Consider the following 18,933-nt stretch of genomic DNA (forward strand, 5'->3'; position numbering starts at 1 on the left):
GATACGGTTCTTAATAGATCACCACAGACGGCAGCGCATGCCGTGCCACAAGATTGGTAAGAAGTCCTTGTGGTGGTGCGTTCCATTCCTCCACCACCGCGATTTACAACTGCCGGACAGTCGTTGATGGATGTGGACGTGCTTCAATACGTCTTTCCAGCGCATTCCACCCATCCCGATGGGATTTAAGTCGGGGGAACGGGCAGACCACTTCACTCGCCGAATATCCTCTCGTTCCATTCTTGGAACCTGCACTGCTGGATGCAGTCCCGCACTGGCATCCATGAAAATAAACTGAGGACCAGAGGCACCCATGAAACGACGCACATTGGGAAGGAGTAAAGTGTCACAGCAGAGGTTGTCGGTCAGTGTACCGTGTTCAAAGATTTGGAAGTCAGTACGTCCATGCAGCATTATGCCTCCCCACATCAACATACTTGGATTACCAGTATGTTAAGCAATGTTCCTAGGTGGTCTTCGTGTTCCCACCTCTTGCTATATGACAGTGCGTCCATCATCGTAGAACGTGATCGTTTTGACGGTTCAGCTGCTATGGTGTGGGGAGGCATAATGATGCATGGCCGTACTGGGCTACGAGGTATTGTCACCGGTCTCCCTACTCCTCCTACATGTGCGTCTCTTCAGAGGTGCACTAGGCTCTGACTTCATTTTTATGGACGGCAGTGCTCGACCACATCGAACTGCGCAAGTTCAGGAGCTGGGAACGAGTATATATTAGATGAATGGCGGGCCTGCCCATTCTCCCGACATAAACCCAAACCCCATCGTGCATGTGTGCGATGCGTTAGGGTGACGGAAGGCAGCACGTCCACATGCGCCGTTATTTCGGCAGTTGTCAACAATTCTGGTGCATTAATGGAAAGCCCTACCACAAGAACACCTTACCAACCTTATGGCCAGCATGGGAAGACGTTGTAGAACATATATTGCGTCCATGGTGATCGCACATCCTGTTAAGAACCATAGCCCACCTTTAGTAATGTCCATGCGACCATTATGAATCCCGGTGACTTCTGTGCAAGCATCTTTTTGGATAAAAGTGTTATTTCTGTCCGTCCAACTGCGTATTTCCTTCTGCTACCTTCTCTATTGAACTCTAGCAGTTCTTACTATGTATCGTTCAAAGTTCATTTAGCTATATGATTTGGCAGTGGCACATCATGTAATGTTACTTTCGTCTTCAATATTTACACACCACTCTGTATTATAAATTAAAAACCATCACTGCATTGTTCTGTCTGATTTGAAGGTAAATCTAGAGAACTCCTGTAGAGACTTCGGTGTGATGTTCACTAATAGACAGACAGTCACGAAGAACGTTTGTGTATATAATTTATTATCTTTACGACAACAAGTTGGCTGACAAGTCGGCCAAGTGAAGCGGGGGTGGATCGCTAGTTTACTACAAACGAAAACTTTATGTTAAGACATGTTTGTATTTCGGTCCAATAACGTGCTCTATAACGAATTTTGTGCTTGGAAACTCGGTGAAAGTCGGAGAAGTCGTGAGTAACAGCAAACAATAGGATTCTACTTTTTGTCACTAATGAATACTTTGGGAAATGTTATAGAATGCGTCTCGCTGGAAAACATAAATAGAGAATTTGACGCATAGTTTCCTATACACACATATCGTTGCAAAAATTGTTACGACATACTGAGTGCCTTTTTAACTCGGAAATTTCAGATGCATCACTTCCGCATTAAGTGACTGATCATCCTCCGTAAGACAGCAAGTTGAAAGCCTTGTTTTTGTTGATTAATTGGGAAAACCTGACTGAAATGTTTATACATCGCTCTTAGCGGTAAACTGGGCTGAGATAGTATTCACATAAGTTCGCAGACAAGAAGAAGAATGCCGTTAAAAACATTGCTTCAACAGCACTTGTCGATGGTCCATGTATCTTTCATGGTTGCAAAATTAATTTCAGCATAGATAATAATGATACATTTGCACAAGGGAATGGATGGCTTACTGTAGCCATTGTGCGTGGTGGTACTGGTGTTCCAAGTGTTCCTGGTCTCGAAAGTTTCGTCGACAGAGACATCATCGCCTACCGGACTTACCATATTGTAGAATTAGATAATAGAGATTTTGGTAAATCCTCATACATGTCCACCTCTGCCCTATCCTTGTACACACGTAGTAAAAGAAAAATAAATGTAAACGAGTCTGTTTTTGTTTGGATTAAAGGTAAAGGAGTATGTGAATACATTAAATTTGTTGCGATACGGCTATTAACTTTGCCACTTGTCACTTACATGTTTTTTATATTAAACGCAAGACGAGACAGGTAAAAATATCATTTTGGGAATTTTTCTTTTACTTGCTTCTCAGACTAATCACACAATACACACATTTGCTTTTTGAGCTGTCTTAGTAACCAAAAATGAAAAGTTATTCCAAATCTAGGAATACCATCAATCTTTGACATTACATCTGGATATCGAGGGTGCGTAATATTCAACAGTGCAAAGTGACGTGGGTTAAACGTTCTAGTAAACAGGAGCCCGCAGATGACCCATTTGATTGATAGTTTCTAGTGTGTCGCTACGAGCTGTCACTGACTGCCGTATAAAATATTGTCGAACCTAGCACAAATAAATCTGAAATGTAAATTTTTAGATTAAGTCACCAAACATTAGGTTAAAATTACACCTGTGGCCCCTCGGTAGGAGAACGTAGTAAACGCCTGATGGGAGCATACCTTGCTTCAGATGTAAGACGACACCTAAAGCGCCAGTACGGTCCAAGTTGCATAGGTTAAGCAGGACGTAAACCTTGGTCTCCAAAGTCGCCTGATCTCACACTCTTCTGGATATTTCTGACTGCTGTCATCTCAGAAACGGAGTTTACCGTACTCCGGTAGATACGGTTAAAAAACTGGAGAAGCTAAAGGTTCGGGGATGTTTAGAACAATCCGTAACTCATTACAGAGACGATCGCAGCATTGCAAACGGCAATAAGACACGTGGAACGCCTCCTTTAGAAGACTGAGTGTACTTTCAACGGTGACACAGAACAGGCTGAAGCACTTTTGTATTACCTGTTAATGTTGACTGTGGGTAAAAGTAAATCAGCACATTATTGAAAAATTTACTTATGAAACAACTATGTATTAACCAGAACACTACAGCTAGTTCCAAAATGGTCTTTACAATTTTGATAACGTCTCGGGATAGGTAGAGAGGTGCGGTTTGCGGCATGGTATTCACACACACCTAAATTTCGTTGTTTTCTTTTTCTTCTTCTTCTTCTTCTTCTTCTTCTTCTTCTTTTGCTGTTTAGTTATCGACGAAAGTAGGCCAAGAGACTGCTATGCCACCATTATTCGGCCATTAACATTCAGTAACTCTGATATACGATTTAAGCTTAATGAAGTGAGGTATAAATATCTATCGCCCTTGCCCAGTTGTACTCCATGCCCAGTAGGATTAAAACTAGTTGCCGCCAAAAGCGGCAGCTATGTGTACTAAATTTTCCCCCTCTGTACCTCAAAATAACAAACAAATTTAATAGTATTCTTTCTAGCAGAATACACTCACAGCATAAGCATAATTACTTTATTCGCTCTACTGTCCGCAAGCAATTTTAATTTCAAGCGGAGTATATGAGCGGGTAGGTGTTCATCTGAGACATAATATCAGATGATTAGTTTATTATCTGGAACTTCTGAGTTCTTTCAGAAAGACTATATGATTTTAGTGGTATCAGGCTGAAGCAAGAGCCTAGGTGTTCAAAAAATATGAATGAAACAATCTGAACTGTATCTTACACTGAGGTGAGAAAAAGTCGTGGGACAGCGATATGCACCAATGCAGTTGGCAGTAGTATCGCGTACACAAGATATAAATGGACAGTGCACTGGCGGAGCTCTCATTAATACTCGGGTGATTCATGTGAAAAGGTTCCCGACGTTATTTTGGCCGTACGACGGCAATTAACACACTACGAACGCGGAATGGTAGTTGGTACTAGACGCACGGGACATTACAATTCGCCGGCCTTTGGTGGCCGAGCGGTTCTAGGCGCTTCAGTCTGGAACCGCGCGACCGCTACGGTCGCAGGTTCGAATCCTGCCTCGGGCATGGATATGTGTGATGTCCTTAGGTTCGTTAGATTTAAGTAGTTCTAAGTTCTAGGGGACTGATGACCTCAGATGTTAAGTCCCATAGTGCTCAGAGCCATTTGAACCATTACAATTAGGAAATAGTTAGGGAATTCAATATTGCGAGATCCACAGTCTCAAGATTGTGTCGATAATACCAAACTACCACCACAGACATGCAGTGGCGGATGGCTTCCCTTAACGACCGAGAGCAGAGGCGTCAGTGCTAACAGACAAGCAACACTGCGTGAATTAACCCCAGAAATTAATGTGGGACGTACGACGAATGCATCAGTTACGACCGTGCGGCGAAACTTGGCATTAATGGGCTACGGAAGCAGACTCCCGACGTGAGTGGCTTTGCTGTCAGCACGGGATTGCCTGCAGCGCCTCTCCTGGACTCGTGACCATCTAAGTTGTACCCTAGACTTCTAGAAAACCGAGGGCTGGTCAGATGAATCCCGATTTCAGTTGGTAAGGGTTGATAGTAGGGATCGAGTGTGGCGCAGACCCCATGAAGCCATGGACCCAAGTTGTCAATGAGATAGTGGTGGCTCCGTAATGGTCTGGACCGTGTGTATGTGGATTGGACTGGGTGCGCTAGTCCAGCTGAACCGATCTTTGATTTCCACGGTTGTGTTAAGGAGGCTTGGAGACTATTTGCAACCTTTCATGGACTTCATGCATGTTCTCAAACAACGACAGTTTTTTGACGACGCTGCGCCTTGTAACAGAGCCACAGTTTTTCGTGATTGATTTGAAGAGCAATCTGGACCGTTCGAGAGAATGATTTGGTCACCCACATCGCCCGACATGAATTCCATCGAACGTTTAAGGGACTTAATCCAGGGGTCAGCTCGTTCACAAAATCCTGCAGTGGCAACACTTTCGCAATTATGGACGGCTATAGAGGCAGCGTGGCTGAGTTTCTACAGGGACTTCCGACAACTTTTTTAGTCCATGCCATGTCGAGATGCTGCACCATGCAGGGCAAAAATGGGTCCGATACGATATTGGGAGTTATCCCACGACTTTCTTCACACCAGTGTTGTTTTTTGGGCTAAATCTTTATTTTTCAAATGTTTCAATGTGTTACAAACTGACAAGACTATACTTTTGGCAAGGACATGGCACTACATTATGGATTTAAGAATTGTTGCAAAAGCGTGCAGGTACGTTTGCAGAGTGTTTAAAACGACAAAATGCTTCTTTATTTTCGAAATAAATCAAACACTACAACTGATCTCTTTTTATATATATCTATTTTTTTAGAGTGTAGTCACATCAAATCAGAAATTGCCGAGGAAATTAGGCCAGCAAATGAGACACTGCAGGTAGTGTTTTATTATTTGGGTAGCAGAATAATTTACGATGTCTGAAGTAACAGCGATATAAAATGCCGACTGACAATAGAAAAAAAAAAAAATTGAAAAAGGTAAATACTTTGACATCGAATATAAATTTAAATGTTGCGAAGTCTTTTATGCAAGTATTTTTCTGGAGTGTAACGTTGTTCAGAAGTGAAACGACTCATCGTGCGAAGAAACCAAGGTATCGTTTGCTGGACTCAACCTGAGGTGTTCGGAAGTCGTCAGTCTGGTAAACGAGTGAAGTGTGGGGTTCAAGACTTGTAGAGGAAAACCATGGCTTCGCTGCAGTAAGCAGTTTCAAATGGGTGTAGGTCGCAGTAGTTGCGCAGAGATAGGGAGGCCTGTCGAGCCGATCAACTATCGGACCAGATGTGCGACTGGGGTCAAAATTTCCTTGCAGAATTAAAAGTAACACCAGTACTACGGAGCATGGGAGAAGAATATCAGTGCATGACGGTTTCGCAGATCTCTTGTGGGTGAGTTAGTAGGGAGTGAGATCGTCGTACCAAATGCCCCACTCTCAAACCTCGGTGATGACGAATTGTTTTAATTGTGTACGCGTTGAACCTTTATATGGAAGAACAATTGCAGGCCGCTATGGTCGAGCGGCTCTAGGCGCTTCAGTCTGGAACCTCCCGACCGATACGGTCGCAGGTTCGAATCCTGCCTCGGGTATGAATGTGTGTGATGTCCTTAGGTTAGTTAGGTTTAAGTAGTTCTAAGTTCTAGGGGACTGATGACCTCAGATGGTAAGTCCCATAGTGCTCAGAGCCATTTGAACCATTTTTTTATGAAGAACATTTTCCTGACATGTAAAAGGACTTTTCTGCGTTTGTAGCAATGTTCTTTTGGCAGTCTGCAGTCGTTATTTGAAAATAGCGAATAGAGTACATTTGTATAGATAAGTTTGGTGTTCTGTCCGACATTGCGACAGAACAGACAGCACTTGTGATGAAGCAGCTGGTGCATTCGTAGTGGCTAGCACACTGGACTCTCATTCAGGAGGACGACGGTTCAACCCCGTGTCCGGCCATCCTGATTTAGGTTATCCGTGATTTCCCTAAATCGCCCAAGGCACATGTCGGGATGGTTCCTTCGAAAGGGGACGGCCGACTTCCTTTCCTAATCCGATGAGACCGATGACCTCACTGTCTGGTCTCCTCCCCCAAAACAACCCAACCAACCCATTTGTAGTTTCACAGAATAAACATAAACAATCGGAACAGTAGGATAAAGAAAAAATTGCATCACACGTACGGAAGCATTAATAGTCACATACAGCACTTTGACGCATAATGTAGAAAAAACAAATTACCATCGTGGTGGTTTGAATCCAGGACCATTATTACGATGATCTTACACTGTATCAACTTAACCACGAACCTATGCGTATTAGTTATTCACAGTTATCTTTTCCTGTGTTCCATAGTTCTGGTGTTACTTTTAATTGACGTTTACGCCCGTTCTGCTCAAGAACAGTAAGAAATAAATCTAAATTTTTGTTGATACTCTGTCGATATACAACTTTTGGTATTGATCGGACTGTCTGACATCTCGAGGTTTGAGTCTAAGAAGTACGCCTCGAAGACCACCGAAGACTTGGCGAAACTTCGATGGAGTGATGAACACAAGTTTAATATCCTTTCCTCAGTTGGCAGATAGTATGTTCGAGGGCCGAGAAACAAGAGGAATGACAGTACCATGATGTGGGGCTGTTTCTCACGAAGTGTTGCAAGTCCCCTCGTGTAGAATCGTAGAGTAATGGACACTCTGAAGTATGGTGAAATATTAACAAAGCATATGATAGCTCCCGAAAGACGGAATGTACATCGTAATCGACAATTTCAGCACGACAACAATCCGAAGCACACTTATGGCATTTGAACACAGTTCTGAAGCAGCGCAAAGTCAAGGTATTCGAATGGCGAGGCAGAGGCCAGTATTGCATATAAAGTCTTTGGAGCGAGCTGGATACACATGTTCGCCAACAAAACTGCACCAACAGCGACGCTTTCTACAAAGAATTGTGTGAGTCATGGAAGAAGATTCCTCAGGCGCGACTAGCCAAACTCGTGGATTCTGTCCCACGCAGGTGTTCTGTATACACGCAAAGGGCTACGCAGCAAAGTATTACGCCAAGAAAATCTACGTCTACATAAATACTCCGCGAGCCACTGTAAGGTGCGTGGCGGAGGGTATCCTGTAACACTGCTTGTTATTTCCCTTCCTCTTCAGCCGACCGAGGTGGCCGAGTGGTTCTAGGCGCTACAGTCTGGAATTGCGCGACCGCTACGTCGCAGGTTCGAATACTGCCTCGGGCATGGGTGTGTGTGATGTCCTTAGGTTAGTTAGGTTTAAGTAGTTCCAAGTTTAGGGGACTGATGACCTTAGAAGTTAAGTCCCATAGTGCTCAGAGTCATTTTGAACCTTCCTCTTCCACTCGTATAAAGAGCGAGGGAAAAACTACTGTCTGCACGTCTTCGTATGAAACCTAATATGTCGTATCTTATCTCCGTGGTCCTTATGCGTAGTGTATGTTGGCGTCAGTAGAATCATTCGGCAGTCAGCTTCAAATGCCGATATTTAAATTTTCTGAATAATGTTTCCCGAAAGCAATGCCGCCTACCCTCCATGGATTCCCATTTGAGTTCCCGAAGCATCTCCGTAACACTTACATGTCGTTCAAAGCTACCGGTAATAAATCAAGCAGCCCCCCTCTGACATGCTTCGATGTCCTCCTTCAATCCGACATGGTGCGGATCCCAAACACTCGGGCAGTACCCAAGCATAGGTCGCACCAGGGTTCTATATGCGTTCTCATTTACAGGTAAACCACTCTTACCTAAAATTCTCCCAATAAACCGAAGTCAACCATTTGCCTTCTCTTCCACAGTTTTCACATTTTCGTTCCACCTCATATCGCTTTGCAACGTTACGTCCAGATATTTAATAGACTTGGCTGTGTGATGCTGGACACTAGTAATAGTGTATCCGAAAATTACAGGTTTGTTCTTCCTACTCAGGATTAACTAACATTGTTCCACGTTTATGGCTAGCTGCTCTCACTTAGACCAACTGCAAATTTTTTTCTGAGTCGTCTTGTATCTTCCTAGAGTCACTCAACTTCTACACCTTGCCTTACACCACGGCATCATCAGCAAACAACCGCAGACTGCTGCTCACCTGTCTGCCCTATCATTTATGTGTACAGAGAACAACAGCGGTCCTACCACACTTCCCTGTGGCACTCCTGACGATACAAGGGTATCGTCAGAGGCAAGGGTATCGTCAGAGGCAAGGGTATCGTCAGAGGCAAGGGTATCGTCAGAGGCAAGGGTATCGTCAGAGGCAAGGGTATCGTCAGAGGCAAGGGTATCGTCAGAGGCAAGGGTATCGTCAGAGGCAAGGGTATCGTCAGAGGCAAGGGTATCGTCAGAGGCAAGGGTATCGTCAGAGGCAAGGGTATCGTCAGAGGCAAGGGTATCTCTGACGAACATGCACAATGTCGGCACTAGTACAGTGTATATCCACCTTTCGCAGCAATGTAGGCTGCTATTCTCCCATGGAGACGATCGTAGAGATGCTGGATGTAGTCCTGTGGAACGGCTTGCCATGCCATTTCCACCTGGCGCCTCAGTTGGACCAGCGTTCGTGCTGGACGTGCAGACCGCGTGAGACGACGCTTCATCCAGTCCCAAACATGCTCAATGGGGGACAGATCCGGGGATCTTGCTGGCCAGGGTAGTTGACTTACACCTTCTAGAGCACGTTGGGTGGCACGGGATACATGCGGACGTGCATTGTCCTGTTGGAACAGCAAGTTCCCTTGCCGGTCTAGGAATGGTAGAACGATGGGTTCGATGACGGTTTGGATGTACCGTGCACTATTCAGTGTCCCCTCGACGATCACCAGTGGTGTACGGCCAGTGTAGGAGATCGCTCCCCACACCATGATGCCGGGTGTTGGCCCTGTGTGCCTCGGTCGTATGCAGTCCTGATTGTGGCGCTCACCTGCACGGCGCCAAACACGCATACGACCATCATTGGCACCAAGGCAGAAGCGACTCTCATCGCTGAAGACGACACGTCTCCATTCGTCCCTCCATTCACGCCTGTCGCGACACCACTGGAGGCGGGCTGCACGATGTTGGGGCGTGAGCGGAAGACGGCCTAACGGTGTGCGGGACCGTAGCCCAGCTTCATGGAGACGATTGCGAATGGTCCTCGCCGATACCCCAGGAGCAACAGTGTCCCTAATTTGCTGGGAAGTGGCGGAGCGGTTCCCTACGGCACTGCGTAGGATCCTACGGTCTTGGCATGCATCCGTGCGTCGCTGCGGTCTGGTCCCAGGTCGACGGGCACGTGCACCTTCCGCCGACCACTGGCGACAACATCGATGTACTGTGGAGACCTCACGCCCCACGTGTTGAGCAATTCGGCGGTACGTCCACCCGGCCTCCCGCATGCCCACTATACGCCCTCGCTCAAAGTCCGTCAACTGCACATACGGTTCACGTCCACGCTGTCGCGGCATGCTACCAGTGTTAAAGACTGCGATGGAGCTCCGTATGCCACGGCAAACTGGCTGACACTGACGGCGGCGGTGCACAAATGCTGCGCAGCTAGCGCCATTCGACGGCCAACACCGCGGTTCCTGGTGTGTCCGCTGTGCCGTGCGTGTGATCATTGCTTGTACAGCCCTCTCGCAGTGTCCGGAGCAAGTATGGTGGGTCTGACACACCGGTGTCAATGTGTTCTTTTTTCCGTTTCCAGGAGTGTAGTTGTAAATTATGTATGTATGAGTGAAGCACCACTCAATAACATTGTGTAGATTCTGTCGTTTTCCTTTATGAAGCAAAATACTTTTTTTTGTATTTGGCCCTTCCTCCCCCAGGTCCTCGCTCTCTAACCTTCCACAATTTTTTCTTTTAATTGGTAGAATCGTTTTCTTACGAACAATTTCTGTTCACGAATTTAACTTTTCACAATAAAGCATCTCGTTTTTTGTTACACATCTATTTATTTTTATTTCACTTCCAACTTAAATAAGATTAAAATCTATGTTGATGTTCACTGATCCATTAAGTTATTTATTTATTTCTGCTTCGGACGCAGACGGTATACAACATGGATATCTACGTCTAAACTAATTGCAAAATGTAGTGAATTGAAATATGCCACAACTGCTGACCATAATTATGCAATCTGGAAAACAATGGTAGTATTTCGTGAGAAGAAGCTGGTGAGATCTACTCAGCCACTCATTCACAGAACACAGACTCCACAGAAAGACCCCTCCACGGCAGGTTAGTTTTGCTCCATGGGACTCCAGAATTAAATCGGTTGAGTCTTATGTCTGGCGGTGAGGGAGTGCTTCTTCAGATATTATCACGCCACGTTTATAATTCCGTTTACTATGGCAGTGCAGTTACTGCACACAGCTTCTCAAGCAAACTATATCTCTACTCATATCGTCAATGTTGTTTCAAAATCGCAACATTTGCTGTTAGAAAACTGATGTGTAAATCCAGAACGGATTCTGTCACACTCTGATTTATTAATTGTGTTGTTGTTGGATATTTTTACCACCTGAGACCTCGTACTCCCATCGACTATGTGATGGCGAAGAAGAAACATTCGTTGAAATCTGGTATTTATTAGTGACTCGGCAGGCGGAGTGGCCGCGAGGTTTGAGGCGCTATGTCATGGATTACGCGGCCCTTCCCGCCGGAGGCTCGAGTCCTCCCTCGGGCAGGGGAATGTGTGTTGTTCTTAGCATAATTTCGTTTAAGTCAGTTTAAGTAGTGTGTAAGTCTAGAAACCGATGACCTCAGCAGTTTGGTCCCTTAGAAATTCACACATTTAAACATTTTATTAGTGACTCATACTTGTATCACTAAACGACTTAAGTGCTGAACCAGTCACAGTTGCATATCTAAAGGCTTCCAAAGACTGAAAAATTTTAGTTTTAGATTTTCATATAATTACTGACGAAATTTGAAACAGTGTCATTGTCTACTCATTAAGAGGTATGAACGTCATCTTAGGTTAAGGTCTTAAACGTTACGTATTAAAGTTAGAAACTATGTGTATATCTCGAGTCAGCATAACTCATGTCGTGCAAATGACCCAGACTCTACCCGTCCAGTATTTCAGAGTGACAGAACTAACGACTTCTAGCAAACTGTACACATAATTTGGAACCTTTTCTAACCTTTCCTCGCTGGCACACAGCATAAAATAATAAAAGGAAATAGTTTGTCCCTCACTTCATTTTCGCAGTTTAGGCAGTAAAACTTCCGGGTCAGGAATGACGTTTTAATTGATTACTTCTTTACTACTCACTCTATTCGCAACACATTTTGTAGACAGTCTCCACATACAACAATGAATGCATCCGCAAAATTTATCATTCGGGAAATATGACGTAATAAATTTTGAGATGCGTGAAAACCTTGCTTTCCTTCAAGCGGAGTGCCCGTTACTCAGACCACAATTTGTTTTATACATTGGGGATCGATTTCTTAAAAAATCATGAGTAAGGAGACGTTACTGGTTATGTTCTAAACGGGTTGTTCAGTCCAGACAACTCTTGTAACAACGGAGACTCCCATTCGGATCTCCCTCAGATTTATTGGTAAAATGGCCCAATGTATAGCTCGTCGAAAATTGACCATAGATCAAGCATGAAAACGGGAAGTACGGGACTGTTTAAAGATAAGCGTAACAGAAACAGTGAACGCTCCAAGTTCAAGATATGCAACATCGAGAGGACCGCAGGAACCGCTGCGTTGGGGCTGTGCGGTCGCGGGGTTGGACTGTAAAGCGGGAGATGCGTGTTCAAATCTCCCACCTGCCCAATTCCTTTTTTTTTTATTTTTCAAAATGTTATGAACTTTCCGTGCCCTCATTGGCCTGTCCGTTCTCCTTCGGTAATCTTGGCAATTGCCATACTATCCACCTGTTACAGAATATGAGTCACGCAGTGCCGGCCGCGGTGGCCGAGCGGTTCTAGGCGCTCAGTCCGGAACCGCGCAACTGCTACGGTCGCAGGTTCGAATCCTGCCTCGGGCATGGATGTGTGTGATGTCCTTAGGTTAGTTAGGTTTAAGTGGTTCAAATGTTCTAGGGGACTGATGACCAAAGCAGTTAAGTCCCATAGTGCTCAGAGCCATTTGAACCATTTTTTTTGAGTCACGCAGTAAGAATATATTACCGTCACATGTAAATGTGATGAATAGTAAGAGCAGGCGAGATCCCACATAGACCTCTAGCAGAAATGAAAACAAACAAACAAACTTGTGTGAACTAAGTTACAAACAAGGAATTCAAGAGTCAGAACTTCCAGAGTGGTACTTGTGTAGAACAAACAGAAGATATGTACACCTGGAGATCCCTTCCGCGGACCTAATTATTGCAAACAGATTTTACACCGCGACACAGACTTGAATGCTGCGAACAGACACGTCAATGACCGGACAGACAGTTCATAATTTTGTGAAGAAGAAGGGAAAAGATATGCGTCACGCGAGAGATTTTGAACACGAATCTCGCTCTTCGGAGTCCAACACCATGACCACACGACCACGAGCCCACAGCCATCCAAACACGCTCGATGTTACCCATCTTGAGCTGGGAGCGTTCACTCTATTTTGCTTCTTTTTTTCACAGTTGAGTGCACCTCCATCCTGTTTACATGCTTAATCTGTGTTGAGTTTTTGACGGGTTATCCACCGGGTCATCTTACAATTAAATCGGAGGGAGGGGGAGGAGGGGGCGGGTTGCGATAGAGAATTTCCCTTGTAACTATTCATTACTTCTTTCTGAAAGGATCGTCATCTGCCAGCTTTCGTATTGCTTCTCTTTCCTCTCCACTTCTATTCTTCTTCTGAAGTTCTCTCTCGTACTTTATTGTTTCTTCAACATATAAGCTAAACAAGAAATACCTATAAGTAACTGGCTCAAATGGCTTTAAGCACTATGGGACTCAACATCTGAGGACATCAGTCCCTTAGACTTAGAACTATTTAAACCTAACTAGCCTAAAGGCATTACACACATCCATGCCCGAGGCAGGATTCGAACCTGCGAATGTAGCAGCAGCTCGGTTCCGGACTGAAGCAACCAGAACCGCTCCTCCACAGCCGCCGGCTTATATGTAATTCATCAGCATTGTTGCTCAACATATACGCTGAGAACAACACAGTTACCTTTTTGATAAAAAAGATGAATATCAGGAATATAGAGTTTTCTAGAGACAGGAACTCTTCGAGTGTCATGTTTCAATTGGCATGAGACCTCGCCAGAACCACCAACATTCCTACTTCACTCCCCACCTCATACGCAAAATCAACATTTAAGTGACTGTATCTGAGTATTGGAAATTACTATCCCTCGGGATATATTGTGAAAGAAACGATTTGACACAGCTTGAGAGCCGAAAGTTACGTACGAACAAAAACGGCAGTCTGAATCGATTCAATAGACTAAAGTTTCCTTTTGAGTACAATGATATTCAGCTTAAATACTTTACACAACTAGATATTCATGAAGCCTTCATGCCCCAAAAAGTCACTATTTAACCAAAATTAGGTACAAACTCGGATTTTTTTTCCTTCAAGAGCTCATCGCTGTCTGTGTGGCCATTTTCAAGTTGAGTACAATAGAATTTTTTGCTTCATCACATTGCTGCGACGTGGTTCTTTCCGTCCCTTTACGACGAACCTTCACCTACCTGTGAACATTGTCTCAGATCATCAGTAGGGAAGCCGAGCGAAACCTACTGTACTTCGACGTGAACCAGGCTGCAATTGAAGTCACGAAATCTACATTTCGGGAGAAAGTTTTCACACGGAATGAAAGGTTGGAATTTTTTCCTTAATATATTCTGAAACTTAGGTGAACAAGTATCACTGCCAAGCCCGTGCTAGTCTTAATGCAGTCACTCACTATCCCTTTCACTCACGTTAGCAAGTTTATGGTGTTGCATTTCCCGAAAACTTAATAGCTACAAAAATACGGATTGTTTTTGATTGAGAATGCTCGCCAAATATTAAGTCTGTCGGTACCTAATGCAATCACAGTTTTTACCCACCGACCTGCTCAATACGCCACGCGGAATTTGGGTCTTTTCTCGTCACAAAATTCACTTAAAAATTACGAAGTTTCTACACACACATCGAAATAATTATGCCGTCACTTTCCAACACTTTTGATGTATGAAACACTGCTAGATCCGGCAACTTATTTTCATCGGAACTGCTACTACACACGTCCGATCCGTTTCACGGCTAGGCTCCGACCCTTCTCTAGAATACTCCAAGTCTTCTCTACCAGCAGAGAAAGGCGCGCGAAGGATATTGCTTTACCATTCGTCAGTTTACTCAACAACCAATAGCAAAACAACATTCTCCCGCGTCAGTCCGCGCTTTTCATCAATAACCAATCGCAAAATAGTAAACCTAACGACTGCACTTTTTGTCGAGGTTATTATCTAATATACTGAAGTTTTGTTTATGCAAAAAGTTATTTACTATTGTTATTTATATCTGAATTAACTTTCCCTTTACCATAAACTTACTTTACAAATCTGTGCTACAAAATCCCCTTTGTCCACATCCATACTTCGAAATGTTCCCACACTAAATCCCACTACGTAACTCGTTAAACAATTCTGTTCATATTAACCTTAAACCACACTCACGCATCATTCATACTGCTAAAACACATTTATAACATTTTACCTAGACAAAAAGACATAATAATACTTTATTAAAATACTAGAACAGTTTATGAAAAACATTGTTACTTTAGCGCACTCTAGTGGGCACAATCGAGACTAAATCAGTCCCCTGTCCAATATTGTCCTCTATCCGCTGGTACATAAACTTCGTGCGCGTCCGGTCTCGCGTCACCATCTGTCACTATCCAGCTCTGAGACACATCTCCCACTTAACCGCCTCCAAGGCAGGATTGGTATACTGCGCTACGCCTCAGTATGTCAATATTTTAAACGTATATGATAAGTATAGGCCTACATGTCATCATCACATCCATAGGCCGAGTATTTATTGTTGCTGTCATCTTTCGGATAAGTGCATTAAACCACTACGTATGTTCACTGTTTGATGGCAACTGCATGTATGTGGAATTAACTAGATAAGAAATAAAGGGTTTTCAGGAAGGATTAGGGCAGTCGATATACGACATGTATGTACATAACCTGTGACGAATATTCAACACAAGTTAAGAGGTACAGTATCTTTAAACGAAGGTACTAGGTACGGTCTTGCGTAAAATTTCGTGAGAGTGCAGCTCACTATCAGTGCAAAGAAATTTACATTTCAATAAAACCGTGATACTAATAGCGTATTCGATGGTATCAAGCAGTGAAAGTGCGTAGTAGTTTGATATTATTTATGCAAAAGAAGCCACCAGGGTGACATGCTCTGCCTATGAATGTGATGATATACACGGTGGTCATAAATAGTGCGAAAAGCTTAAAAGTGCGTTGCAGGGAAGATTGGGCTGAGAAATAATTGTTAAGAAAAAATTCGATTCGTTGCGCCGTTTCCGAGCTAGCCTATCAGGCCATTAAGTGCGCAAATTAAAATGGCCCACCAGAGACGGTGTTGGCACACACGTTCTTCGTTTGGTTTCCTAAATAAGAGACCGGTGCAAAATTTGGACATGTGACAGTAGTAAGGATGGAACAAGAGCCAAAGGCCGAACAGTCTTGTGCGTTGTCATCTATGACAGGGTTAGTCAACCTTTTCCTCTACTGCCCACTTTTGTACCTGTGTTAAGAGTAAAATGTCCGCAGCTCGTGGTCCCGAGGTCGCTTTCTCGTTTCCCGAGCACGGGTTCCCGGGTTCGATTCCCGGCGGGGTCAGGAATTTTGACCTGCCTCGAGATGACTGGGTGTTTGTGTTATCCGCATCATTTCATCATCATTCATGAATGGCGAGACTGGACTGAGTAAAGGTTGGGAATTTGTACGGGCGCTGATAACCGGGCAGTTGAGCGCCCCACAAACCAAATATCATCATCATCATCAGTAGTAGTAGTAGTAAAATATTTTAACCAGCCATCAGTTCTGCAGTAAATGTGATTTATAAAGTAAGAAAGTAAACTTAAATTTAAAATTCATAAAGCCATTTTGCAGCATGTCAAAGTACATAATAACAGTTACTTATCAAATAATTTATGTCAAAATTTTATGAAAATTTCATGAAAATTGCTTTAACCCCTACGTCCCACCAGGCAATCTGGAACACCCGCTAATGGGTGGTAGGAACACGGTTGATCACTACTGACGTCTGCTATGAGAAAAACTGGATGTAACTGTATGCATTGGGAGGGAGTCGCTTGAATTTTGCGCTCGCAAAGGTATGATTGACTAACGTCAGTGCCTATTAACTCGTAGATGCCGCAACGTATCGAATTTTTTTTCAACAAACTATTTATGAACACAACGTACCGTACTCTGCAACTACCTTACAACCTTTTCAGAATGTTTCTCATCACAGTGTATATAAATTTCAGGTCTTTTCAACATTATGACAAAGAGTGAACCAGATAATTTACCTGTGCTGCAATAGAAAACGTACACATGAGCGAAATTTCAGTATTGGATTTCATGAATACATAGGTTTTTTTATTGGCGGTGATGTTTTGTGTTACTGTGAATCGCAGCCACAAAAATTTAATCAGCGCTTCGTTTTGTTGACAGACTGTTCTCTCTCATGATTTCCGGTTGCTGTTTCTGTTTGAAAAATAGGCCACTTAATTCGACACATTGTTTTAGTCACGCATTCAGAGTAATACTACTGACACATCCTCGTTCACAGACCCGCGGGATAAGGTGCGTAAATGATAATGGCGTATCCGCGTGCGTAGGCGTGTAGCTGCGTGGACGCACCTGGTAATTGCATGGTGCTGGGGGTGGGGGTGAGGTGGGGTGGGGTGGGGGTGGAGGTGGAGGGGAGAGGGGCGCCTCCGTGCTAAACTGCGCTAAGTAAACAGCGGCGACTATTATGGAAATGGCGTAGCTTCCCTTAATTGTGCGCGGCGTTACCGCCTCTCGCCGCTGTTGAACAGCGCCGCAGCAAATATGGCAATAATTTCGTGTTTGAAAGTGGAATGCACCGTTCATTCCCTGCAGGTCGACGCTATTAACACCTTTCTGACACCGCCCCTCCCCCTCCATTTTAACTTACCCTCGTCAATTATATGTGCTACCCAGACTTAATGCTACTCTCTGCGTCGACACTAATCCTTAAAAAAGTGAGCAGTAATAATATCTCGATAGAATTGTTCTGTTTTATGGAGAAACAATGAATAGGGTCTGCATTGCAAATATTTGTACTGATGACTGGGTAAGGAGTATTGAATAACATTACATCAATGTATACGCCATTTACAGACTAATAATTATAGCTCTTACAAAGAGCATGGTTGTAGATTGGTTGGCATCTCCAAGTGCATGTGGTAAGAGCAAGTCAATGCTATTTTCCCCTAGGCAGCAGTTCAGGTATTGAAAAAAAATGGTTCAAATGGCTCTGAGCACTACGGGACTTAACATCTGAGGTCATCAGTCCCCTAGAACTTAGAACTGCTTAAACTTAACTAACCAAAGGACATCACACACATCCGCGCCCGAGGCAAGATTCGAACCTGCGACCGTAGGGGTCGCGCGGTTCCGGACTGTAGCGCCTAGAACCCCTCGGCCACCGCGGCCGGCTCAGGTATTGAGGTATGGGGGCGTGAGAAAACATTAGTCTGTACTAACAGGTGCAGTTTACTTACTGGTGCAGTTATGACCATGCAGAAAGCATCTGGCAGCAAATTATGTGAGATGTTGGCAAGTGGGGTGTTAGACATAGAGAAAAAACAACAAACACAGATGTGTATACATATAAAAGTACCACATATAAAAATATATGCACTTATACCCCGGTACCCTGTGTTTCTTAGTGCGTGACACTCTTCTATACCTAATAAAATCCCTATTTGTTCAACTGAATTGCCATGCTGTAGGTCGTGGTAATCAATAGAATTTTTATTTATTACGTTAAATGCGGTTTCTATACGATATACATCTTGTTGTTCTGTTAAGATATCGTGATATTGGAAAGAGTGATGAAATTAATTGCCGGCCGCTGTGGCCGATCGGTTCTAGGCGCTTCAGTCCGGGACCGCGTTGCTGCTTCGGTCGCAGGTTCGAATCCTGCCTCAGGCATGGATGTGGGTGATGTCCTTAGGTTAGTTAGGTTTATGTAGTTCTATGTCTAGGGGACTGATGACCTCACATGTTAAGTCCCATAGTGCTTAGAGCCATTTGAACCATTTGAAACACAAAATTACATACTGTTAAATTTATTAGATCTGTAGCTCGTATTTTTTCACTAAGCGACAGTGGGGAACTGTATCGT

The 18,933-nt window shown here is 44.0% G+C and overlaps 1 protein-coding gene across 1 annotated transcript in view; it reads left to right on the forward strand.

The window, feature by feature from the left end:
* The first annotated feature begins 10,715 nt into the window (after positions 1-10,715).
* The window catches only part of LOC126152281 (clumping factor A-like), a 32,211-nt gene continuing 23,993 nt past the window's right edge, over positions 10,716-18,933 (forward strand). The window contains exon 1 of the mRNA XM_049915997.1: positions 10,716-10,806. Coding sequence (XP_049771954.1) covers positions 10,716-10,806 — 91 coding nt within the window. The remainder of the gene's footprint in view (positions 10,807-18,933) is intronic.

The sequence above is a fragment of the Schistocerca cancellata genome, chromosome 2, assembly GCF_023864275.1.
Source record: "Schistocerca cancellata isolate TAMUIC-IGC-003103 chromosome 2, iqSchCanc2.1, whole genome shotgun sequence".
NCBI classification, from domain to species: domain Eukaryota; kingdom Metazoa; phylum Arthropoda; class Insecta; order Orthoptera; family Acrididae; genus Schistocerca; species Schistocerca cancellata.